The sequence below is a fragment of the Microplitis mediator genome, chromosome 9, assembly GCF_029852145.1.
Source record: "Microplitis mediator isolate UGA2020A chromosome 9, iyMicMedi2.1, whole genome shotgun sequence".
Taxonomy (NCBI): domain Eukaryota; kingdom Metazoa; phylum Arthropoda; class Insecta; order Hymenoptera; family Braconidae; genus Microplitis; species Microplitis mediator.
This window is the reverse complement of record NC_079977.1, coordinates 5,068,687-5,094,076: the sequence shown is the minus strand read 5'-3', so window position 1 is coordinate 5,094,076 and position 25,390 is coordinate 5,068,687. Positions and strand designations below refer to the sequence as shown.

Below are 25,390 nucleotides of genomic sequence, written 5' to 3'. Positions count from 1 at the left end.
CTATAAATTTCCTCATTTCAAGTTCAAAAATTTTTCCATTTATTTAAATTAAACCAAACAATTAATTGCCATCACCCCAATTGTTAATTTCAATTTAACAAAAAGCAAAATTCTTTTTTTACCGCTCGAAAAAAAAAAATTCAATTCAAAATGGCGTAGCCAAATTCTTTTATTCTCCACAAAAATATATCCATCCATCAAATAATAAAAATAACTAAATAAGTAATCAAATTTTCTATAATTTCAAATGAAAGATCAATTACATAAATAATTACTTTTATCACTATATCAATACCCAAATGCGTGCGCAAATATCCAGTAATTTTTTTTTATCCACATATACCTTAAAATTTTTTAGCGCGCATGCGCATTTGAATTTCTACGAAGTAAAACTTTCCCAAGGAGGTTCGGGTGTTTTCGTGTTACTCCGTATCGCCTGTCATGACTTAACTCGTCATGCAGAAGGAGTTTTTAGCATCTCTCCCATTTACTACAACATTTTGTTATATTTAGTGATGTAGTATTAATCAGTTACTACCAAAACAATAGTAAAGTTCATTACAAGTGTAAAAAACGACCCGTTTTTTTTTAAACAATAATATAAATAATAATAAAAACATATCAATGAGTCGATAAATTAAAAATATATATATATATAACCATAGTTTATTGTTCCGTCTCTAAAGATCATCATCGATTGTCCAAGTTTTCGTGTCCTCGCCTTGGCCTGTCCATAGTGCATTCACTCAGAAATATTTAATTTTATTTTTAAATATTTTCTTTACTGCCTAGTTTTTTAAAAATTTATCGTCTCATTTAAATTAATTACATAGTGGGTGAATCTAAAAATTTATTTAAAATAACAATAATAATAAATCAATACAATAAAGTTAATCATCAATGTATTAGTCATCAAAGTTTAAAATATTTTTTTCCGTCCTCAAGTTTAAGATATAAATTAAAATGCAACGAACTGTAATACATACATGTAAAAGTTATATCAGTATAATGATGATAGTGATGTTATTTTTCCTGTCTTTCCTGGCGGTAAGTAAATGATAATTTTAATTATTTGATCCTGGACGAGTGCGAATTTGAGATACTGACGTTTGCCGACGTCAAATAGTTGTTGGTTTTTTTAAAACGAATTATAAAATGACATGAAAAATTGCGCGTAGTTTTCTAAATTTTCTACATGTGCATATTCTTCATTTTTTGATTATCGAAGTACGCAATTTTTTAATTTTTATTATATTTGATTTAAGTATTCGAAAATTTAAAAATTTACGCCTGTCAAATTTACACTCAGTTCTCGAGTTGGACAAAAAATTTTCGTAGCTTTCTTACGTCAATTAGAAAAAAAAAACTAAAAAAAATGCACATGTAGAAAATTAAAAAATCTACAAGTGCAATTTTTCAGATATTTTTTTTTTTATAATTTGTTGTCTAAAAAAAAATTCAAACATTTTAAGACGTCAGCGAACGTCAGTATCATCAGTCCTTAAAGACAACAAACAATTTTCAAATTTTTTTTACAAATCAATTAAAAATAAAAAACTAAAAAAATGCACATGTAGAAAATTAAAAAATCGATCAGTGCAATTTTTTAAAATATTTTTTTTTTATAATTAACCGCCTAAAAAAAAATTCAAATATTATAAGACGTCAGCGAACTTCAGTATCATCAGTCCTGAAAGACAAATAGTTTTTTTATTTTTTTCAACAAATCAATTAAAAAAAAAAAAAACTAAAAAAATGCACACGTAGAAAATTAAAAAAACTGCAAGTGCAATTTTTTTAAATATTTTTTTTTTCATAATTTATCGTCTAAAAAAAATCCTAAAATTATAAGCCGTCAGTTAACGTCAGTATCATCATTCTAAAGTTAGACAACAAACAATTTTCAATTTTATTTCCACAAATCAATTAAAATAAAAAAATGCACATGTAGAAAATTAAAAAATCTACAAGTGCAATTTTTCAAATATTTTTTTTTTTAATAATCTGTCGTCTAAAAAAAAATTCAAACATTTTAAGACGTCAGCAAACGTCAGTATCTTCAGTCCTGAAAGACAACAAACAATTTTCAAATTTTTTTTACAAATCAATTTAAAAAAAAAAAAAAAAAAAAAAACGCACATGTAGAAAATTAAAAAAACTACCAGTGCAATTTTTTAAAATATTTTTTTTTTAATAATTTATCATCTAAAAAAAAATCTAAAAATTATTTGACAGCTAACTTCAGTATCAGACAATAATAACAATAATAGTAATAATAATAATAACAATAATAATAATAATAATAATAATAATAATAATAATAATAATAATAATAATAATAATTCCATTAAATTGATTACTTTTGATAACAGGATTTTAATTCCTTTTTTTCTTTTCGTAGATAAAAAAAATGATTCATTTAATTTACCACACCCACATTAATTTATAAAAATTATATTGGGTATTTGATTAATACATAAACGTTTTATTTGTTAATTTAAGTCGTCTGATATGATCCTTTGAAGGCCTATTAAAGACGTTGTTGGCCTTATTAAATTTAATTATACGTCGTCGACTAGACGGTCTTCCTTGTATTTGATTCGAGGCTTCGCGTGCTTCAAACACTTTGGCTATTTTATTGTAAATATATATATATATATATATATATATAAGTATAGAAATATATATATGTGTATGTCGATCCGGAGGCCGGAGGCCGAAAGATGGTACGTCCAAAGGCGGCCTTGATAAATGACTAATACGATATAGCGAATATCTATAGACGTTTGTAAAAAAACACAACAGCATGAGTCAAAAAATATTTTTTTTATTTTTTTATAATCTGATATATATAGTCTGATATATATTTAAGATTTATGTTAAGGGTTCGTTGAATTAGATGCATTCTAGCCGAGAATTCGGAGTAGATAAAATTTTTTATTTATATTTATGACCATGAATTTATAATGATTAGTATTCAGGGGATAGATCCGGCTGATTAATAAATTTGAATATATTTTGTCGAGGAGATTCAGTGAACTGTCAAGTTTGAATTTTTTTACAAGATAAAATTTTAAGCTGAAATTATTGTAGACTCAGCGATGGAGAAACGGTAAAAAATATCTAGTGATTTTTTTTTTTTAGTAAGAGATTACCTGAGATAGTTCGAATTTTTTGGTCCAAGGTAACATTTTACTGAAATTGGTTCTAGTAGATAAAAAAAAACATTTTCAAAATGACGGGTTCATTTTATTTTGTTGATAGAATCACTTTCGTTGCACGAAACTTTCAAATATTTAAATAAATACTTTTGTTCAGTCGTTAAATTGAATAATAACGAATGTACGTCACTAAGATAAAATATAGATAAAGAAAATGTAAATATATATGAGCGATAATTGCAATAAGTATTGAAATAAGTAACTGTTATCAGTCTACCCTTCATTAAAAATTACAGATAAATTTTTTTGCGGATGCTCCTAAATTTGACCATGAGCTTTTTGTTTATTCTTTAAATTATAAATGTTTGTGGTCTGCAAATTAACAGGCGATGAACAATTTTCGGTTTTTTTTTTCAACAAATTAATGACAAAAAAAAAAAACTAAAAATACGCACATGTAGAAAATTCAAAAAACCATCGGTGCATTTTTTTCAAATATTTTTTTTTTTTTTATAAATTATGGTTTTGAAAAAAATCCAAAAGTTAGTAGACGTCGAGTAACCAGTATCATTAATATTTTAGATATTGCAGTGTTATATTTAATGAATTTTAACAAAAATTATCTTTCAAGAATTCCCTGTAAAAAAAATTCGTTTAAAAAAGTTTGAGATGTGGAATTTCTAAACTTGAGACAGATTAGAACTTTAAGTGGAACTTTTTGTTTGATAGTAAAAAAAAAAAGTTTCTCCAGTACTTTATATAGATGAATTTTGAGTCCAAACAGAATGTTTTTCAAATATATTTCTCAAAATGTATTTTTACTACATAACATTTTATCCTCGTTTCAAAAAAGTTCCCTTGAGAAACCAATAGCAGCATAAAAATCAAAAAACGATCGTAAAAAATTTCAAATTAGAAGTTTTTGAACTTTTTCGGACTGAAGGTAAAATGTCGCGTCACTAATTTCAAAAAGACTCATATTTTTATACACCTTTTTGGCTTTAGTCACTGAGTTTAAACTCAAAAGGGCGTATAATTCTTTTTTTTTTCAATTGCAAATCATTTTAGACTTATTCCAAAGTCGAAAATTAGAAACAAATTTCGAGATCCAAAAGACGTATAATCTAAGCTATATGCCCTTTGGGCTTTCAAATTTTTTTTTTAATTTTTAGCTATGAAATAAATCTTCAAAATCATTAGCAATAAAAAATATCATACGCCCTTTTGGATTTAGAAAATTTCCTATAACCAAAAGAGCGTATAAAAGTATAAGTTCTTTTGGAATTAGTGACGCGAAATTTTACCTTCATTTCGAAAAAGTTCAAAAACGTCTAATTTGGAATTTTTTATAAACGTTTTTTAATTATTATGAGACAATTAGTTTCTTAAAGGAACTTTTTCGGATCGAGAGTAAAATGTTATGTAGTAAAAATATGTTTTAAAAAAATTATTTTTACACTCGAAATTCGCTCATATAAGTCTTAGATAAACTTTTTTTTTACTATCAAAATTACAAAAGTTCTCGAAGTTCTAATCTGTCTAAAGTTTAGAAGTTTCACATGTCGAACTTTTTTGAAATCTTTCAACGAATTTTTTTTACACGGGATTATTATATTTAATCTTTAGTTAAAGAGTAGAGTACAGTTAGCAGAAAGTAGGCGAGTAAATTGGCCGACTTAAATACATCTCAATTTTTTTTTTTTTTTATTTCACTTTTAGTTAAAAATTGAGCAACTTAATGACATATTTAAATAAAAAGAAAACTGGAGACTGATATTAACTAAAAATCCATACATTAATTTTGTATCGGCAGGTTTTTACCCTCAGAGTTTAGTTGCAGCCTAAAATGGCCGAGTTTTAGAACATTCACCCAGAAGCCGGCAAAATTGGAATTAATTATAATAAAAATTTAGTGTTTTTATGAAATTTAATTAGAGTTTTCAAACAAAGATATCGTAATTGTTAAACGTAATTGATAATAATAAAAAGTAATGAGTAATAATAAGTATGAAAAAAATTTCTAAATATAAGTAGTGATTTTTTTTATCAAACCAATAATTTTTTATTAGAAATTTTTATTTTTCTATTGACTACCCCCGGCTATTAGTAATTACTCAGCTCAACTTTTTTTTTTTTTAGAAAATTAAATTAATAAAAATATTTTATAGATTTCTTGAAATTTTTTTCATAAATTTTTAATATTTTTTGAAGTCAATGGAGATTTTTAATGACAAATTACTGATAAGTAGGATGATAAAGAAGTAGATTGTATATAAATAATTATATTTAAAATTTAATTCCTAGTAATGAATTCTGTCAATAATTTATAGGTCAGATTTTTTTAAAATCCAATAGTTGGATTATTATTTACTCAAAATTTTCAAAATAAAAACGCTTTTATTTTTACAAAAATAATTCTAATAAAAATTTAGTGTAACAAATTTTCAATCTTCTAGAGAATAAAATTTAAATTTAAATTAAATGAATGTTATGCAGAAATTTTACTGCCGCGTAAAACATGAACAATTTTATACGCCAAATTTTATTTCCGCTCAAACTTAAACATCTTGTTTTATGCGAAGTAAATAATTTATTCTCCGAAAAAAAAGTAATAATTTTATAAATATTAAGAAATTTTTTCTATAATTAATTTAATTATTTTTTTATTTATTAAAAAAACTTGAAACTTGAAATTATATGATTAGTATTAAAATATTTTATTTTTTTTTATATTTTATGGAAAATAGCTGACGTAGACATGAATAATTCCATTGGAATGTCTTACGTGAAAGCTATACTATACCAGTATTCTATGATCGCTTTGTATATATATATTATATATATATAAGAATAATGATAATCGTAAGACTTAATGATGATAATAAAATAATAACGATTTAATTGAGTTTATAGATTTAATTACTAAAGTATATTTATATCATATCATGTCATATATATATATATATATATATATATATATATGACTAATATATATTATAAGATTGAGGTATGACTTGGTTCTTTTAACGAATGACGTTAATAATATAGGGCAGTACCAGTGGTCTCAAAATTACTGACACGAATTTAATGAAGTTTTTTATAGTAATAGATAATGATAAGAAAAAGATTCAATTAAATTTTCAAATATCTACTGAAAAACTAAATTTGATGATACTTGCGATTTTTTCATGTGATTTTCCATGTTAACTCTTCATTAATCGCGTAATGCGCGTGGCGCCAATTTTAAATTTTTTAAATATCTTTTGAAAAAATTCAATGATGTCTTCGAAGCCTTTTAAAAATTTTAGTGCAATTAATGAGTATAAAAATATTTTAGGAAAATATTAAAAGTTTAATATTTGAGACGAATGAGAAGACGAAGTCGTGTCGCCTGGTGCGAGTGTCAGAATTTTTTAATCCGCGCATTTTCTTTTTAATTTTTGTAAAATAAATTTATTTCATTAAAAAACTTAGAAAAAAAATTGAAATTTTAAGTAAGAAAAATTTTTTAAAAATAAGTATACGTAGAGAAATTGCCGTTAACCATTTAGCAACAGCGAGTTCAATTTAACACACAGGCGCGAGTCTCACCGTGAGACTAAAGTCGTTCGGAAAAACCACGTGACCTACAAAGGGTTAAATTTATGAAAATTAAAATTTCGTTAAATTCTGAACCATTGTTCTAAAACCGACAGTACAACTTGAAAATTTAGAGCGATCATAAAGCACCTTCAGCGCTTTTGCGCTTGAGGTGTGCAATGAAAGTCAAAATGTTATCAATCTTCAAAATATAAAATTTTTATATGTTAACTACCCGCCTTAAGCCTGGTTTAGGGGTCGCAGGGTAAATTTTTCTTGAAATTTCAGTCTCCCCACTACCGTGCGTTTAGTTTTGTTCTCGACTACTCGTTATAAGCCTGTGTTTATTTTACATCATTTTAAACGTCATATTTACGATTTGTCACATGCACCAGTATCCCGATTTTTCTAGTGCTTATAGCGGTAAAATAAATACTTATCTTTTTACACAAATAATAAATATGATGACAAGGGTATTAATTACAGTAATAATAATAATAATTGTTATTGATCAACATAATGCTCAATAAAACTTTTAAATTGTAATTAATCATTACAATTATCAACAATAAATAATATTTATAAAATTATTATCCGCGAAAGATCGATAGTAAATTTTCATCATTAATTTTGATATTTTGTTCCTTCTGTCAGTTTATAATTTATCGAATTTTAACGGAGGCTTATAACGGGATGTCTGCTACGAAACTCAAAAAAGCGTTTAAGTGGGGGCTGTTTGGACTCAGTACCTACCGATTGCGGGTAGAAGCTTATGAAGAACAGGCTTATGACTCGTCGACTGTATTATCAAATTGCAGTAAAAATATGACTCAACATTGATAAAATATTTTTTATTATCATTTCCAGGTTACCCACGCCGAGGAAGGACATTGTGTTATGTATGGACAGTGTAATCTGGATGGTGCGGGTCATTACCAAAATTGTCATTACACAGGAGAAGCTAAACCATTAAATGGGAGTGCTTTAGAAATCCTTGCCCGACATTGTCCCCATATGATAAAAAACGGCCAAGATGTTAAGACTTGCTGTGATACAAGTCAACTTGAAACCTTTGATTTAAATATCCAAATGGCGGCAGCTTTCTTACAGAGATGTCCAACTTGTTTAAATAATTTTGTTAAACATCTTTGTGATTTCACCTGCAGTCCATATCAGAGTTCATTTTTAAATGCCACCAAGTATGGAACAAATCCAGAAACCAATGAAAGTAAGAATTTCATTTTACATTAATTATTTATGAGCTCATTAATGGAACAATAACATTCTATTACAGTAAACTCGCGATTTTCTTCCGTTTGATCCTTTTTTTATGTCATTTCTAACTTGCGATCTCGTGTTCAGAAGAAGGAATTACACGGTCATTTAATCTCTGTTGTTAAAAAAAAAGCAAATAATTTAAAATCTTGATAAGTTATGAGTAATGACAATAGATTTCAATTCAAATGTAATTTAGTCGTGATTTCAATAGACAATTTTTTTTATTATTATTTTAAATGAACGTTAATTGCTGACAATTTAAAATGCCAGCTGGTAAATTAACGCCTGAAGATAGTTGTAAGATAACGGACTGTATGACGAGCTGATAATCAGTTAAATTCTTTTTAAAAATACTCAGAAGTTACTTAACTATAATGTTAAGTCAGGTTGCTTATTTAACAATAAGTGACTCAATGACAACTAAAAGCTGTATTTTAGTCATATTTCACAGTTGTCTAATAGATAAATTTAAAAGTTATCTGTCGCAAGACGTGTTTTAAAAATTTGAATTTTTATTTTAACTCTATCTCAATATTAATTAACTATCAATGTCAATTTCTCGTGATCTGACTGAACATAGAAATGACGGTCATTTTGCATCACTAATTTTACATGAATATCGATTTTTTGACAGAATTATACAATTTTAAGTCGGATTTTGACTCAATACATTTTAAAACTGCAGGACTAACTTTTTTTTAAAAAAAAACATCAATTAATTTTTGATAATTGCGAGTTTATTAAAATTTCGCTATGAAATTCTTCGCATTCAAAATTCAGGTTTTTAAAAAAAGTAAACTTCAAAATTAATTGACCCATGGGCAGTAAAAAAAATAATAATCAAAATAAAATTCATTGTGACTCAAATTTTTATGACATTTATCATTTGAAAATTTAAAGTTATGTAAAAATAAAACACGTAAACAAGTTTTCATATCTTATATTTATGACGAATTTAAGCTTGTTGATTTCGAGTAATTTCCTTTCAATTACCGGTTAATAACTTGAAATAATTTCCTTGTTAGCAGAAGCGCTTCAATTTAAAATCAATTTTTGAAATTAACTTGAAAGGATCGTAATCTCAGTTAAAAATTATCTTTAAAAAGATAACTTTCAAATATCATAAAGTCATCTTATCATTTAAATCAAATGTTGGCTTACAAAATACTTCTTCTAAGCTAATCTATAACATATCAATAAAATATCAAAGATTGTAAACGAGTATTACAATAACAACGACACTTTAAATCCTTTAAGTAGGGTAGAGGTTCCGATTTTTGTCACTTTAGTGCCAGTTTTGGACACAAAAAATTTTTTAAAAATTAATTTGTCAGACGCGATGACATAATTAATTTTTAAAATATGTACCAAAAATACTTTTATCACAGTATTGCAATAAAAATTTTATTTTATTCACTGAAAAAAAGATTTATTTGAACCGACTAAGATTTATTTGAGCCCAATATATCGAATGTTTGGATATAACGAAATAAATATTTGATTGTGAGAAAGACATAATATATTGGAGCTCAATACCGTTCGGTCTACGGTATATAGACACGGTAGCCTCACGCCATAACACTTCACACATATACATGTGTTTGATTTGAACGTGTAGGAGAGAGGTGCTGCAATTGTAACAAAAAATTTTATTTAGGGACTTTAATATATTTAATGTATATTCAAACGCGTCGTTTTCAAAATGTTTATCTAAAACACCCAAGTAGTACATAATATACTCAGTAGAATAATGCGAATAATGGAAATTTATAAAATACTACGAAGCCAATTCATGTTGAGTTGCCTCAAGAATTCAGATTATTCATAAAATTTATCAAGATAGAAAAAAAATTAAGCAATCCTTCCTATAAATATTATGAATCAATTATAGATAAGACGTTATCAATTCCACAACTGAAACTATTTATATATAAAAATTTAAAAAAAATGTTTAGACTTCGTCATTATCTTTCCATTACAAAATACCGCTTGTTGCAATTAAACTTATTTTAAATTTTCTTATCAATACTTCTTATAAAAAGAAAAAAAAAACAATTTATAATAAATATAAATCTCTACTAATATGACCTTCTAATTAAATTAGTGTTTAAAAAGCCTAATTAATTTTTAATAGTATCTTATACGTCATGTGGAATCGGTATTATACTCGATTTTGCTAGATGTATACAATAGTTTATGTAATTAATGCACGAAGAAAAACGCCGTGATGTCTAAAGTCAGCGTCTGCAGTCAGAGTTATGAAAATAATTTACTTAATTATTATTAAAAAAGATCCATACTTCCGGAAATTGAATACTTTGTTTAGTTCTATTCAGTTAAAAAAACTTAACTCAATAAAAAAAAGTAATCTTTGGTGTTATGTCGCATCAATTAATAGAGATATGTAAGGTTACAAAATTCAGCTGACGTTGCCTTGATCTACACATGCGTGTGCTGATTAATTAAATGCGCATGTGCAGTCTAGAGATTTTGATCATGTTAATAAAGCAGCTAAATTCAAAGTGACGTCACAAGAGAGAAAAGTGATGGATAATTGGCTTGAATTATTGAGTGGGGATAAACTCCGCCCATTTCACTAAAATTCAGTGGTTTAATATAAAAATGGGCGTTTTAATATATATTAGACCACTCTTTCGACTAATTAGAAAGGACTGTATTTTAATATAAAATTTTTCGAGGCTAACTTTAGCCAGTTAGCGGCGTATTTTCCGGCATGAGTTACATAAAATGATTAATTCAACAGGGTGGCCACGAACCGGGAAAACCGGGAATATTGGGAATTATCAGGGAATTTAATGCAACCGGGAAATATCATGGAAATGTCAGGGAATTTCGAAAAGTATCCGGGAATTAAATTGTAACAGTTCAAAATTTGAAAAATTCTCAACTATACACTAGTTATAAAAATTAAGGGATATGAAAAAAATTTCAAATTTTAAAATGATTTTCAACAGATTGTAACTCGAAGGAAAATGGCCATACGACAAAAACAAAAAAGGCAAATTGTAGCTTCAAGTGTCTAGTTTTCTGATCTGGTCTTTAAATTTTTTTATTATGTGCGGTTCCGGAGTAATCCTAAGAAAACTATCGAAAAAGAAGTTTACCAAATTTTTGCTCGTCTTAAAAATGGTCTTCGAGCTTCAATAAATTTTTTTCGATAATTATCATTGATTTTTGATTGCTCCGGAACCGTGCATAATAAAAAATTTAAAGACCCAGATCAGAAAACTAGACACTTGAAGCTACAGTTTGACTTTCTGTTTTAATTGTACGACCATTTTCCTTCGAGTTACGAACTGTTGAAAATTACTAAAAAATTTGAAATTTTTTGAATATCCCTTAATTTTTGTAACCAGTGTATTTTGAATTTATTTAAATTATAAAATTTCTTATTAAATATTTTAACTTATACATTTTTAACATCGAATAATCAAAAGTAGGCAATATTAATTTATTTTATTGCCATTTTTTATGGTTTCTCTTATGATTTAATTATCAAATTTAATTATTAAAAATGAAAATATAATAACAACTTTGAATATCTAAATGATACGAATGCAATTTCTAAATCAGGGAAAAATGTGAAAAACTTCACTGGAAAACCGGGAAATATCAGGGACTTTTGAAATCATTTCTTTGTGGCCACCCTGTTCAACAAAACAAAGTTTATTAATATCTAATAAATTCTTCTCAGTAGTTTCAAATAAATCCATTTATCTGAATGAAGTAAACCGTTTTCCCAGAGTAGTCTTAAGCTCCTCAATTCTTATATTTAAAAATAATGTACGAATTAATTAATGAGTAATTTATAAAAATAAATTGATAAACTTTCCAGCGTATGTCAATGCCGTCGACTTATTTATTACAAATAAATACTTGCAAGGAACATTTACGTCATGTAGTAAAGTATCTGTTCCAAGTCTTGGACAACTAGCATTGGATTTAATGTGCGGACATTGGGGAGCAACCAAATGCACACCTCAAAGATGGTTTGATTTCATGGGTGATGCGGCACATAATGTATATGTGCCTTTCCAAATAAATTACAATACAACAGACGATAAATTTGGTCCATTTACTCCATTGGATCCTAAAGTTACTCCTTGTAGCCAAGCTATCAATGTAAATAATTTACTTAATTTTTTTTTTCATCATTTTTTTAGATGTGTGAATGTAGCAGACATCAGACAAATTTAAAATTATTAATAGAATAAATAATTAATAAAATAAAAATTTGAAAAAATGCGCATTTAAAAAATTTAAAAATTAATAAGTCCATTTTTTCGAAATATTATTTTTTTAATTACTTATAATTTTAAATTCGTCTGATGTCTGCTACTTTCACACATGGCCCTAAAGTTAAGACGAAACAATTTTCGGATTTTTTTTTTTACGAATTGATTACGAAAAAAAAAAAAAATAAAAATATGCACACGTAGAAAATTTAAAAAACTACAAGTGCAATTTTTTCAAATTTTTTTTTTTATAATTTACCGCGTAAAAAAAATCTAAAAATTATTAGACGTCGGCTAACTTTAGAATCATATTTTTTTAGATATAAAAATAAATAAATTTTTTAACAGGAAAATTCGCCAGCATGCAGTTGCGTTGATTGCGAAGCAACTTGTCCTGTACCACCACCAGCTCCGCCATTACCAAAACCGTTTACACTTATCGGCTACGACGGAATAGCCGTTATTATGACAATTATTTTTATCGGTGGATCAACTTTATTTTTAATGTCTGTTATTTGCTTTAGTAATCGAAAACAAATAGGTAAGAAAAAAATACTTTTTCTTTATCTTCTTAAATTATTTTATTTCGTATACTGTAAAAAATTTGCTAATTTAATGCGACCCGGATTTATTTTTTATAAAAAAAGAAAAACCCGAATTAAATACGGGAAGTAAAAATTATTTACGTTCATTTTTTTTTTTAATTTCAAAAGGGATGGAATAAATTTTGAACAACAATTAAATTTAGATTTTTTACAGTATATGTGTTTATTAAATTTATTTATAATCTAGGAGTTTGGTGAGACTTTTAATTATTTATTTGAATACTCAAATTTTGATGTCCAGGAAATAAGACAATATGGACAATTTTTATAGTTATATTTCCTATCTGATACTCATATTTTTTCCCCTGGCAGTGGTTTATAACAACGTTTACATTTTTTTTTTAATCCTCAACGGTCAATTTCTATTGGACCCCGTCTTTAGTCAGTTGTAGAAATAAAACTAATAAATATTTTTACAATTTTTTTATTTTTTTCGATACATTTATGAACATTTTCCTCATAAATTTCAATTTTTACTTAAAAAAAAATATAACTTTTGTAATTTTTTATATTTTTTAATAAATTTCCTGGTAAATTATTTTAAAATAATTGTACTCTGACATGAAATTTGTAAAAAATTTTAAATTTACAATAGTATATTTATTTTTAAAATTCAAATTTAAATTTTCCCGCTAAAATTTAAAAGTTAAAAAAAGTGTGATTGGTTTTTGGTAAATATCTCTGAAAATATTGAGTTTTTCGAAAAATTATAAGAAATCTTTTTTGTAGAGCGTTAAATTCTCTACAAAAGATGTATCTCATAATTTTTTCAAAAACTGAATATTTATTGAGATATTTTGAGTTTAAATTATCTGGGGTCTTTTGGATCACGCGACCACTGAGGATTAAAAAGTAATTTCATTATTGTGGTAATTGGTACCATTTAAGTGATTAATTAAACATTGTTTTAATTAATATCATGTAGACTTAAATTTCATTTAAAATTAAATTCAAATCTTTTTTATTTATTTCTGTTATTCATTATTATTAAGGTTGTGGAAGCTTTTAAATAAATAACTCAACATTTTTTTGTTTTTTACGGATAAAAATATCATTTTAGATGGAAATGTTATTTGTGTTTTATTTATATTCATAAAACATAAGTTTAAAAATAAATATTAAATATACATATATCTAAAAGCATCAGAAATAAATTTTTTATTTTCATTCACGAGTACTGAGTTTTAATATTTTTTTATTTTTAACTCAAAAAAAAAAAAAAAAAAAAAAAAAAAAAAAAAAAAAAAAAAGTAAACAATTATTGACTTTAACGACAGGATGTAAAATTTTAGCAGGAAATTTAATACATAAAATTTATAATTTATTTCTTATCTATGAACTATTTCTTCATTCCACCTCAGCAGCAACTTATTCATTTAATATAATTATTATTAAAAATTTATATCAAATATTTATCACGCTACCTCATTAATTGTTAAAATATCGCATTTTACAAAATAATAAAATAAAAATAAAAAACAATTTTATCGACAATTAAATTTCTTACTAAAAAAAGTTACATTTTTCTAAGCTCAATAATTTACTCATTACAAGCAAATCGTTAATTACAAAAAAAAAAAAAAACTATTGAATTTACACGGAGAAAAAATGGAGATTAAAAATGCGCGAGTTTTTATTATACCGTCGACAAAACTTAAAACAGGAAGTTGTTGCCAAAAAATTATTATGCTCGACTATAATTATTATTGTGAGCTTTTAAAAATTTTTTATTGCCGACTATAGTTCCTGATTTATAAAAATAATTTTGTCAATAAATCTTAATATAAGTGTATAATATTTTCAAAAACGCAGCATAGTATTTTTTGGCGACTCAATTTCCTGTTTCAAGTTTAGTCGGGAAGGCTTCAGTTGCCTACATTATAAATTCTTACTGCTCAGTTGTCTACTAAAATTTATTCTACGATTCTATTGCCTACGGAAATATTAAATATATAATTTAATTGCATAAAAAAATAATTGCACTGTTTTATTGCCTACAGAAAAATAATTCATGATGTTCAATTGATCGCTATTTAATTGTGAACCCAATCAAAGAAATTCCTAATTAATGTAGACAAGCTTCTGATTTATTTGCTGAGAAAATCTTGTACTTGTTGAGGAGAAATGACCAACGTTCAAGATCGATCACTTGATAAAAAAAACGCAGCTGGTCTGAAAAATATCAGAACCTCGGTAGTCTTCACAATAGCAACTGGAAAACTTGACAGAGTTTTCTATCAAAAATTAGTGACCTGATCAGGTGATTCCCTGCGTCGACTATGAGATTCAACCCAGTGTCTTATTATGGACATGGCGAGTTATACTTTTGTCAAGACTACCGCGGTTCTGATATTCTACAGATCAATCGTCTTTTTTTTATCAAGTGATCGGTCTTGAACGTTGGTCATTTCTCCTCAACAAGTACAAGATTTTCTCAGCAAAATCAGGAGCTTGTCTACATTAATTAGGAATTTCTTTGATTTGGGTTCACAATTAAATAGCAATCAATTGAACATCATGAATTATTTTTCTGTAGGCAATAGAACAGTGCAATTATTTTTTTATGCAATTAAATTATATATTTAATATTTCCGCAGGCAATAGAATCGTAGAATAAATTTTAGTAGCCAACTGAGCAGTAAGAAATTATAATGTACAAAAAAATATTCTAGGCATTCAGCAAAAAAAAATAATGCAGGCAATTAATTCCTTCCCAATTTAATCGTATGACAAAAATTCGTAAATATTTTTCCATTTGTCTCCATATAAATTAAATGCTCGCCTATAAATTATCAATAAATTAACAACTAAGGTAAAAGCTCCCATACCCGCTCAGTACCTTTAGTCGCTCACTTTAACTGTTTAATGCGTTTTTTATAATTTTTATAAAGACAAATTTCAACTAAAAAAATTCCTATCGATAAATAATTATTTGTGAGTCTAAATATATTAAAATATGATGTATCAAATTATTTTATAATAGATTATAAATTTAAATTAAATGACTGTTTTCAAAATCGCACTCAGCCGGGCATTTTTACTTTGACGTTCATTCGTTAGATTAAATTTAGGTTACGTCAAATTTTTTAAGAGTTGTTACAACTATATCTTATTAAATACATTTTTAAAATTCATGAAATTTTATATTATGAAAGAATAAAGTCATATAATTTATACATTATTCGTCCAAATCAATAAACTTATCATAGTTTAATTGATATTGTCTTTGAGCGACTATAGGGCCATGTGTTGGTCCAGTAATGGTACATCACAACTTTTAGTGAGCGACTATGGGTACACTCAAGGACCTTATTTTAAAAATCAATAATAATCAATTATCAACATTATTCTTCAAACTTAAATTTTATTCTAATACTCGAAACTTCAAAAAATAACTATAAAAAAAAAATATGATTTTTCATTTTATTTATTAATTTATATTGAGTGATTAAATCTCACTCCAATGAAAAGTGAGCGGGTATAAGAGCTTTTACCCTAAATAATTTTATTTTTTCCGTCCGATATAAATAAAAATATGAGTAAATAAACTCTTATTACTACTAGTATTACTATTATAATTATTATTACTTAATAAAAAAAAAATCGGTAACTTATTCCGCGATTAAAATGATTATTGCATATAGTTGCACGAGGAGAGGAAGTAGGGAGACAGGTTGGTAGACGTCTAGCTGCAGGGCTTCATCATCCAGGAGATGTTGCACGAATTGCTTTAGCAGCTGATCAAGAAGACAGCCCACTACAATCTAAACGTTCCAGTACGTTTTTTTCTTCCGTGACTATAATAAAATTCTGTTTACTTCATCTCTAATTGCAGCTTTTATTCTTCTCCTGTCTCTTATCTCATATTATTATTATTGTAAAACATATACCTAAATCTGTTACTGTTTCTTCTCTATTAGTGTTACATAATTTTTATTTCTAATAATAAGACAGCATCAAAAATCATTGATGTTTATTTCACTGCTTTATTATTAATTTTTTTTGCATGCCATGCGTATCATTTTTTATTACATAATTTATTGCTTGTAATTCTTAAGCTGATTTCTGTCTACTGATTTTTTTTTATTTGTTAATGCACATTTATTACTTGTTTTTGTTGTTTTATTCACGTACTCCGATAGTATAGAATTTTTTTCCACGTCCACGTATTGATATGTCGCTATTTTTTTTTTTTTGTTAATATAGGCTTTACGTAATAACGTTGACGAGCTTCATAATTTGTTGTCTTACGATAATTTTAATTTTAATTATTATTATTATTATTGTTTTTGTTCAGAACAAATTTTTTTTTCTTTGTATTAAAATATTTTTTTTTTAGGTGTAGTATCTGCTGACGATTTACCCAATGGAATAGACGACCAACAATCGACGATAATTGAACGTCTTGGTGCTAATACTGATAAATTTTTACAAGAATTTTTCTGTAAATGGGGAACTGGTGAGTTATCTTTTTTTTTATCTATGAATAAATTTTTTAGATTTACCAGAACTATTGTCTTCTAGTGAAAGAAAAAATCAGTATCTGATCTCGAAGTATTTTTAAATTTTTGAGTTAGAAGTTTTATAGAATCATATCTTTTGGCGCGAAATTTGAATATTTACTAGACTGATTCAAAAAAATCGACTATTTTGGAATTTTATACCGGCAATGGCTCATTGTACAGATGAGCTAAGGATATAATATTGTAGGGAATTAAACGCTCTACAAAAAAAGTCTTATAATTTTTTGAAAAATTCATCTGTTCAAAAGTTATCGGAGCTTAAAGTCAAATTTGCAGTAAATTTCGAGATCTTTTTACTTTTCCAGCGAAACTATCAGACTTATCACAAAATGTCATAGGATCTTTTTTGTAGACAATTTTATTCCCTACAAATTATCTCTAATAAAGTTTTTCGAAATTCCGCATTGTTTTCTAGTTATTTCCATTTTAATGTCAAGCTCTTAAAAAAAGTAGTGTTCTGATCAATTTCAAGATCTTGACATTAAAATGAAAATAACTAGAAAACTAAGCGGAATTTTGAAAAACTTTATCAGAGGTAATTTGTAGGTAACAAAATTGTCTACAAAAACGGTCCTCTGACATTTTGTGATAAATCTGATAGTTTCGCTGGAAAAGTAAAAAGATCTCGAAATTTACTATAAATTTGACTTCAAGCTCCAATAACTTTTGAACAGATGAATTTATCAAAAAATTATAAGAGACTTTTTTTGTAGAGCATTTAATTCCCTACAAAATTATACCCTTAGCTTATCTGTACAATGAGCCATTGGCGGTATAAAATTTTTTTTCAATGTTATTTAAATAGGAAATAGAAAATTGCGATGGCTGACCCTAAATATTAATATTAAGAGCTCATCTTACCCATCTTATTTCACCTCACTAGTATTTAATAGGTTTAAAAAAAATAGTGGATTTTTTTGAATCAGTCTAATATTCATAACTATTTATAAAACTTAAGACATTAAACCAAAAATTGAATCAAAACATCCGAAACTATGAAGAGACACAACTTAAAGTCAATACTTTTGTAATTTTTGTACCAATTTCAATAAAATTAACCATAACTCTACCATATAAATATGGCGGGAAAAAAATTTCCTTATTTTCTTAAAAATTAACAATTAATTCAGACAATAAAATATTGAAATTTTTTTTCAGTTTGTGCAAAACAACCATGGACGGTATTACTCTGCGGCTTCGTAACCGTCGTAGCCTTGGGTACCGGTATAACTTACATGCAAATGACAACAGACCCCGTCGAATTATGGGCATCCCCATTGTCGCGTTCCCGTGTCGAGCGCACATATTTCGACAGCCACTTCGAGCCCTTTTATCGTATCGAGCAGCTGATAATAACCCCAGTAAATCTTCCTAAGATAATCCATAACACAAGCAACGGACCCATAACATTCGGGCCCGTCTTCGACGCAAACTTTTTGCGGTCCGTTCATTCCCTCCAAGAAGCCATAAAAAACATAACCACGAAAAATAATTACACACTAGCAGATGTTTGTTTCGCGCCATTAACCAATGAATTCACCGGGCCACCAACGGTAAATAAGTGTACTATCCAAAGTATTTGGGGTTATTGGAGAGACAGCGTAGCAGATTTCAACAAATCATCAATAGAAGACGGATATCTTGAAAATTATCTCGATCACTTTCAAAAGTGCGTCGGCAATCCAACAAATCCCGATTGCCTGGCGTCTTATGGTGGTCCAGTACTGCCAGCAGTCGCATTAGGAGGATTTTTATCCCGTGGGGAATCACTTCGCGACCCATCATATCAGAATGCAACAGCTCTCGTTGTTACAATCCTCGTAAACAATTATCACAACAAAACAAAACTAATTCCCGCCATGGAATGGGAGGAATCATTCGTCAACTTCATGAAGGACTGGGTCAAAAATAAGAAACCAGCAAATATGGACATTGCGTTCACCTCCGAACGGTCTATTGAAGACGAACTAAAACGCGAATCCCAGTCAGACATTTCGACAATTCTCGTTTCCTACATCATCATGTTCGCGTACATCGCAATATCTTTAGGCCAGATGCGATCATGTGAGCGTTTGCTGGTCGATTCTAAAATAACTCTTGGACTAGGAGGAGTATTTATAGTCTTAGCGTCAGTTGTTTGCTCCGTCGGCATATTCGGATTCATCGGATTACCAGCGACGCTGATTATTATTGAAGTGATTCCGTTCCTGGTGCTCGCCGTCGGTGTCGACAACGTCTTCATACTGGTACAGACCCACCAAAGAGAAGGAAGACGTCCCAATGAGTCGATACCTGAGCACATCGGGCGCACACTTGGTCAGGTCGGGCCCAGTATGCTGCTGACCAGTGTATCGGAAAGCTGCTGCTTCTTCCTGGGCGGACTCTCAGATATGCCTGCCGTCAAAGCCTTCGCTTTGTACGCCGGTATGGCCTTGCTGATAGACTTCATTTTGCAAATAACCTGTTTTGTAAGCCTGCTAACTCTGGATACCGTACGACAAAGCGCCAACAGGTTCGACGTGTGCTGCTGGGTCCGAGGTTCTAAGAAAGACAACTCCGAGGAAGTCGTCGACGGAATTTTGTACAAAATATTTAAGATCGTCTACGTACCATTGCTACTAAAAAAATACGTCCGCGCTGGAATAATGGTTGTATTTTTCGGGTGGTTGTGCACCAGCATTGCGGTGGTGCCGCACATTGAAATCGGACTTGATCAGGAATTGTCGATGCCCGAGGACAGTTTTGTTCTTAAATATTTCAAATATTTAAATAACTATTTATCTGTTGGCCCGCCAGTTTATTTTGTTTTGACGGGAGGGTTAAATTACTCGAGAACTTTTGATCAAAATTTAGTTTGCGGGGGTACATATTGTAACTCTGACTCGGTGGTAACTCAAATATTTTCGGCAGCACAGCAGCCCAATGTTACGTACATCGCAACGCCGGCGTCATCTTGGCTGGATGATTACGTCGACTGGACCCAAATATCTGGTTGCTGTAAATATTTCAAGTCCAATGACTCATTTTGCCCGCATCAAAATGGCAGATGCTTACCATGTGAAATCGGTGCTAATAAATTTGGCAGACCGGACTCTACAGACTTTAAAAAATACGTATCGTATTTCTTGGAGGACAATCCGGATGAAGCCTGCGGTAAAGCTGGACATGCTGCGTATGGACAAGGGGTAAATTATGTTACGAACAAAAGCAACAAGTTGTCGGAAGTAAAGGCGACGTATTTTATGGCTTATCATTCTATTTTGAAAACCTCCGAGGACTATTATGAGTCGATGAAAGCGGCGAGGAAAATAGCCGCTAATATTTCCGAGATGTTGAACGATAACCTGAGGAGAGTCAACAGTACGGAGACGGTTGATGTCTTTCCGTACAGTGTTTTCTATGTTTTCTACGAACAGTATTTGACAATGTGGCCGGATACGCTTAAGAGTATTGGAATTTCATTGGTTGCTATTTTCATTGTCACGTTTTTACTTATGGGCTTGGATATTTTCTCGTCGATTGTTGTTATCATTACGATAACTATGATACTGGTTAATATCGGAGGGTTGATGTACTGGTGGCATATTACGTTGAATGCTGTGTCACTTGTAAATCTTGTTATGGTAATTATTTTATTATTTAAGTATTTAGGAAAGGGGTCTGAGATAGAAAAAAAAATGAGTGTGAATGTAGCAGACATCAGACAAATTTAAAATTAGTAATAGAGTAGGGGAGAGATGCAGCATTTGTAACAAAAAATTTTATTTTTTCAATTCCATTTTTTTTTTTTAAGATAGTAAACTTGAAAACTGTCAGAAAGTTAGTTGATAGTATCTTTTATGTGACTGACTTAGTTAATTAGTAAGAAGTCAATGTTAACTTATTAAAAAATCAATTTATTCAACTAAAGTCAGGGGCGAAGATGGCAGTCATGAGTTATCCTGCCTACGGCATGGAGACTTTTTAAGGTGACTCGTCTCTCCCTACTACCACTGGCTTATTCTTCTTCAAACGATGCTTAATAGTGTCACAAATTTTAAGAATTTTAATAATGAACGTACTCTGAAAAAAAAAATCACAAAAATATTCTCTTTTCTTTGTATCTCAGACCCGTTTCTTCCCTTAATTTATTATTTTACTGTGGGTAATTATATTTTATTTAATTGTTTAGGCTGTGGGAATTTCCGTTGAGTTTTGTAGCCATCTTGTTCATTCGTTTTCAACTTCAGTTAAAGAAACTAGGATTGAAAGAGTTGAAGATGCGGTTACGAACATGGGAAGTTCGATATTCAGTGGAATTACGCTTACTAAATTTGGCGGTATTATTGTTCTTGGCTTTGCTAAAAGCCAGATTTTTAAGGTAATTTATATATTTATTTTATTTTTTATTTTAACTTATCATTGAGAAAATTTATTTAAAAATTTTATTTTTACTTGTATAGATTTAGGACATTAATTTTATTTATAAAAAAAATAATTAATTTAACCCTCTGTCTGTCTGCAAAGTATCATAACTGTGATTTTTCATAACACGTTAGTAGCAAATCGTCGCGTTTCTCAGGTTTTTCAACAAAAAAATTATTTTTTTAACATTTAAAATATTGGAAAAAAATTATCATTCATTCATTCATTCATTCATTCATTCGATATTAAAAAGTATATTAGACGAACTCATAAAATTTCAAAAGACTAGAAAATTAATTTTCTTTTCAAATAATTTCTTAATAAAAATTGCGGCGCTGCGCTCATACGAAGGGTTAAAAAATTTTATTAAAAAAATTTTTCAATGTTCAAATACAATTTTTTACTGTAAAAAATTTGCCGAGTGAATTTGAAGTAAATGCGGAGCGGATGATTTTTTATTTATTTAATTCACTCAGGAAAATTTACTCCGATCTATTCTACATAAATTAGTTTTCAAAAATCTTAATTAATAATCATATTAATTGTTTTTTTTTTTTTAGGTATTTTACTTCAGAATGTACTTGGGAATTGTTCTATTCGGAGCAGCTCACGGTCTAATATTTCTGCCTGTATTACTTAGTTATATTGGTAAGTAATTAAATTATAAAAAAAATGAATACCTACACAATTTAATTTAATTTATTTATGTTATTATCTAGTGCTTTATTTTAAACTCAATTTTATTTAAAAATTTACTTTAACATTTAAAAAAAAAAAAAAACAATTCCACCGATTGTTAAAACGCTACAAGCTTTAATTATTATTTGTCAACAAAAATAAAACTTTATGACACTTACAATTTATTTACAATTTATCACATTTATATTTAATTACATTAATTATATTAATAAGTGAATGTAAATCGCATGTTAATAAATTTAATTAATTAATGAGCATGTGCCTGTTGAAAAAAAAAACATTAACTAAAAATGTTACATAAAATCATTTAAAAATTATGAATGTTTTGGTTTAAAATAAATAATGATAATAACAAAAAAAGTGCAAATTGGATTTTAAAAAATGATGAGGAAAAAACATCGCGTTTCCAGGTTCGCCTATGAATCGAGAGAAGTTGGCAAATCATCGGAAAACGGTCACAGGAAATTTGGATAACGTTCAAGAAACTTCACTTAATCACCGAGTAAGCAAAACAAATACATCTACTGCACAATTTAGCGAATCATATAAACCGCTTGATTATGATTGATAGGTATGCACTTCATTTGTCATCATCATTTAATTTTTTACATTTTTTTTTAGCACTTTAATCATTATTATTATTATTATTAATTTGTAACGACTGGTTATAGTTTTCACTAATATTGCATCAGTCATTTTGCTGTAATCACTTTCACTTATTTATATTTTTTTAAATGTTAATTGTTTTGTGCACATAATTGCTTTTTTTGTTGGCCACTGCGTTTAAGCAATCAGTGGAGCGATTAAAATGTTACTTTGAATGGTTTGATAAGATTTGTTGATTAAAATATTCAAAAAACTTTTTTTAAATTCAAAGTTTTAAGTTTAGAAGCGCGCGAAAAATAATTCAAAATGAAATTTAAAATTTTGTTGTGAAAGCGCGCGAAATATTTCCAAATCAAACTTTTAGTATTTGGTTCAAATTTAAAAGATTTAATTTTTCAGTAATTTTTTTGAAAATGAAAATTCCGTTTAAAAGCGCGCGAAAAACTATCAAATAAAAATTTGAATATTTCGTTCAAATTTAAACTAATAAATTTTTTTTAAAACTTTTTTAAAGTTTACAATTTTGTTGGAAAAGCGCGCGAAATTTTTTCAAATCAAAATTTGAATATTTAGTTTATATTTAAAATATTGAATTTTTTAATAAATTTTTTCAAATTGAAAATTTCGTTTAAAGTGCGCGAGAAATTTCGAAATTGAAATTTGAATTTTTGGTTCAAATTTAAATTACGAAATGTTTTTTAAGACTTTTTTGAAGTTTACAATTTTGTTGTAAAAGCGCGCGAAATTTTTTCAAATAAAAATTTTAATATTTGGTTCAAATGTAAAATATTGAATTTTTCAAAAAATTTTTTTAAATTGAAAATTTTGTTTAAAAGCGCGCGAAAAATTTTCGAATCGAAATATGGGTGTTGGTTCAAATTCAAAATACTAAATTTTTTTATTATTTTTTTGAATTCAAAATTTTAAGTTTCAAATGCGCGCGAAAAATATTTAAATCGTAATTTGAATATTTCGTTCAAATTTAAACTACGAAATTTTTTTTTAAATCTTCGAATAATTTAAATCTTATGAATAATTCAAAAATTTTAATTACGCAATCGAAATCTTAATATTCGATTCGACATAAATAATTCATAAATTTAAATTCCTTTCCTAATCCCAAATAATTATTTTTTTTAATTAACAAATCAATCAGCTTCAATTTTTCGTTTAATTAAAAGCTTCAATATAATTTAAAATAAATGAAATAATTCTGCACAATAAAAATTTAATTAGCAGTGTAACTAACAAGTAATATTTTTGTTTCTTATTTTATTTGTTATTAATAATTATTATTAAAAATAAATTTTCTAGACGTGATGTCAGGTAAGAGAAAGCGACGGTCTCGCATCACCAACACGAACATCAACAACAACCGCAACAATAACGACAGCAACGAGATCCCAGATGATCAACTCGTTGATTCCGCAACTCCTCTTATCCAGAATGCTCCCAGCGTCTCAATCACTTCCTACGCCAGTATAAATCAATCTAATTAACATTAAAAATACCTAAAAATTTTAAATATAAAACAACAACAACAACAACAACAAACTAACAAATAAATTTATATTTTTTACTTGGGACTTTATCTATTTATTAATATACATAATTAATATCATTATCATTAAAAATAATTAACATGCATTTTTAATAGTAAATTTATCCAACAAAGAAATTTATTTTTTTATTTTATTTTTTTTTATTTTATTGGCGTAGGCAAAACAAAATTTATGGTGTAAATTTTTTTTTTTGTTTTGTTAATTACAATAAAATAGTAATTATAAATAATACATATGACATAATTTATATTAAAATCATTTTGAAAATTACATCAAAATTTTTTTTTTTTTCCATTCAATTTACAGTAAATTTTTTTATACTAGAATTATAATTATTATAATAAAAAATATATACATGAGACTGTGTCGAAGAAAATCGATGTTTTTTTCTCATAAGAAAATTACGTTGAATGTAACGTAAACAGTTGGGTGAGTTGGGCACGAACTCAATTAAAAAACGCGCGCTCGCGGAAATAAAATTTCCCATTTAAATAATGGGAAAAATTTTTTTTAACTTTGAAATTTTATAACTCGTTAACGGATCAATAAATTGAAACGACCATGACATATTTTTGTAGAGATTTAAATGCTCTACAAAAAAGGTCTCTTATAATTTTTTGATAAATCAAACCGTTCAAAAGTTATTTAAGCGTAAATTCAAATTTGCGGTAAATTTATCGTTTTTTTGACTTCTCCAGCAAAACTATCAGTCGGATC

General features: G+C 27.7%; 1 protein-coding gene across 4 annotated transcripts; it reads left to right on the top strand.

The window, feature by feature from the left end:
• Positions 1 to 427: 427 nt before the first annotated feature.
• On the top strand, positions 428 to 24,624 carry LOC130674485 (NPC intracellular cholesterol transporter 1). 4 transcript variants are annotated; one of them, XM_057479830.1, is made up of 11 exons: positions 428 to 1,047; positions 7,608 to 7,968; positions 11,875 to 12,161; positions 12,623 to 12,815; positions 16,524 to 16,655; positions 17,219 to 17,338; positions 18,561 to 21,025; positions 21,574 to 21,762; positions 22,367 to 22,454; positions 22,916 to 23,007; positions 24,426 to 24,567. In XM_057479830.1, the coding sequence occupies exons 1-11, from the start codon at positions 964 to 966 to the stop codon at positions 24,429 to 24,431; spliced, it is 4,017 nt and encodes a 1,338-aa protein (XP_057335813.1). In that variant the 5' UTR covers positions 428 to 963; the 3' UTR covers positions 24,432 to 24,567. The 4 variants fall into 4 exon arrangements, with proteins under 4 accessions (XP_057335813.1, XP_057335812.1, XP_057335811.1 ...); XM_057479829.1 differs by having other exon boundaries at positions 22,916 to 23,076; positions 24,426 to 24,564; XM_057479828.1 differs by lacking the exon at positions 22,916 to 23,007 and having other exon boundaries at positions 24,426 to 24,624.
• The last annotated feature ends 766 nt before the right edge of the window (positions 24,625 to 25,390 follow it).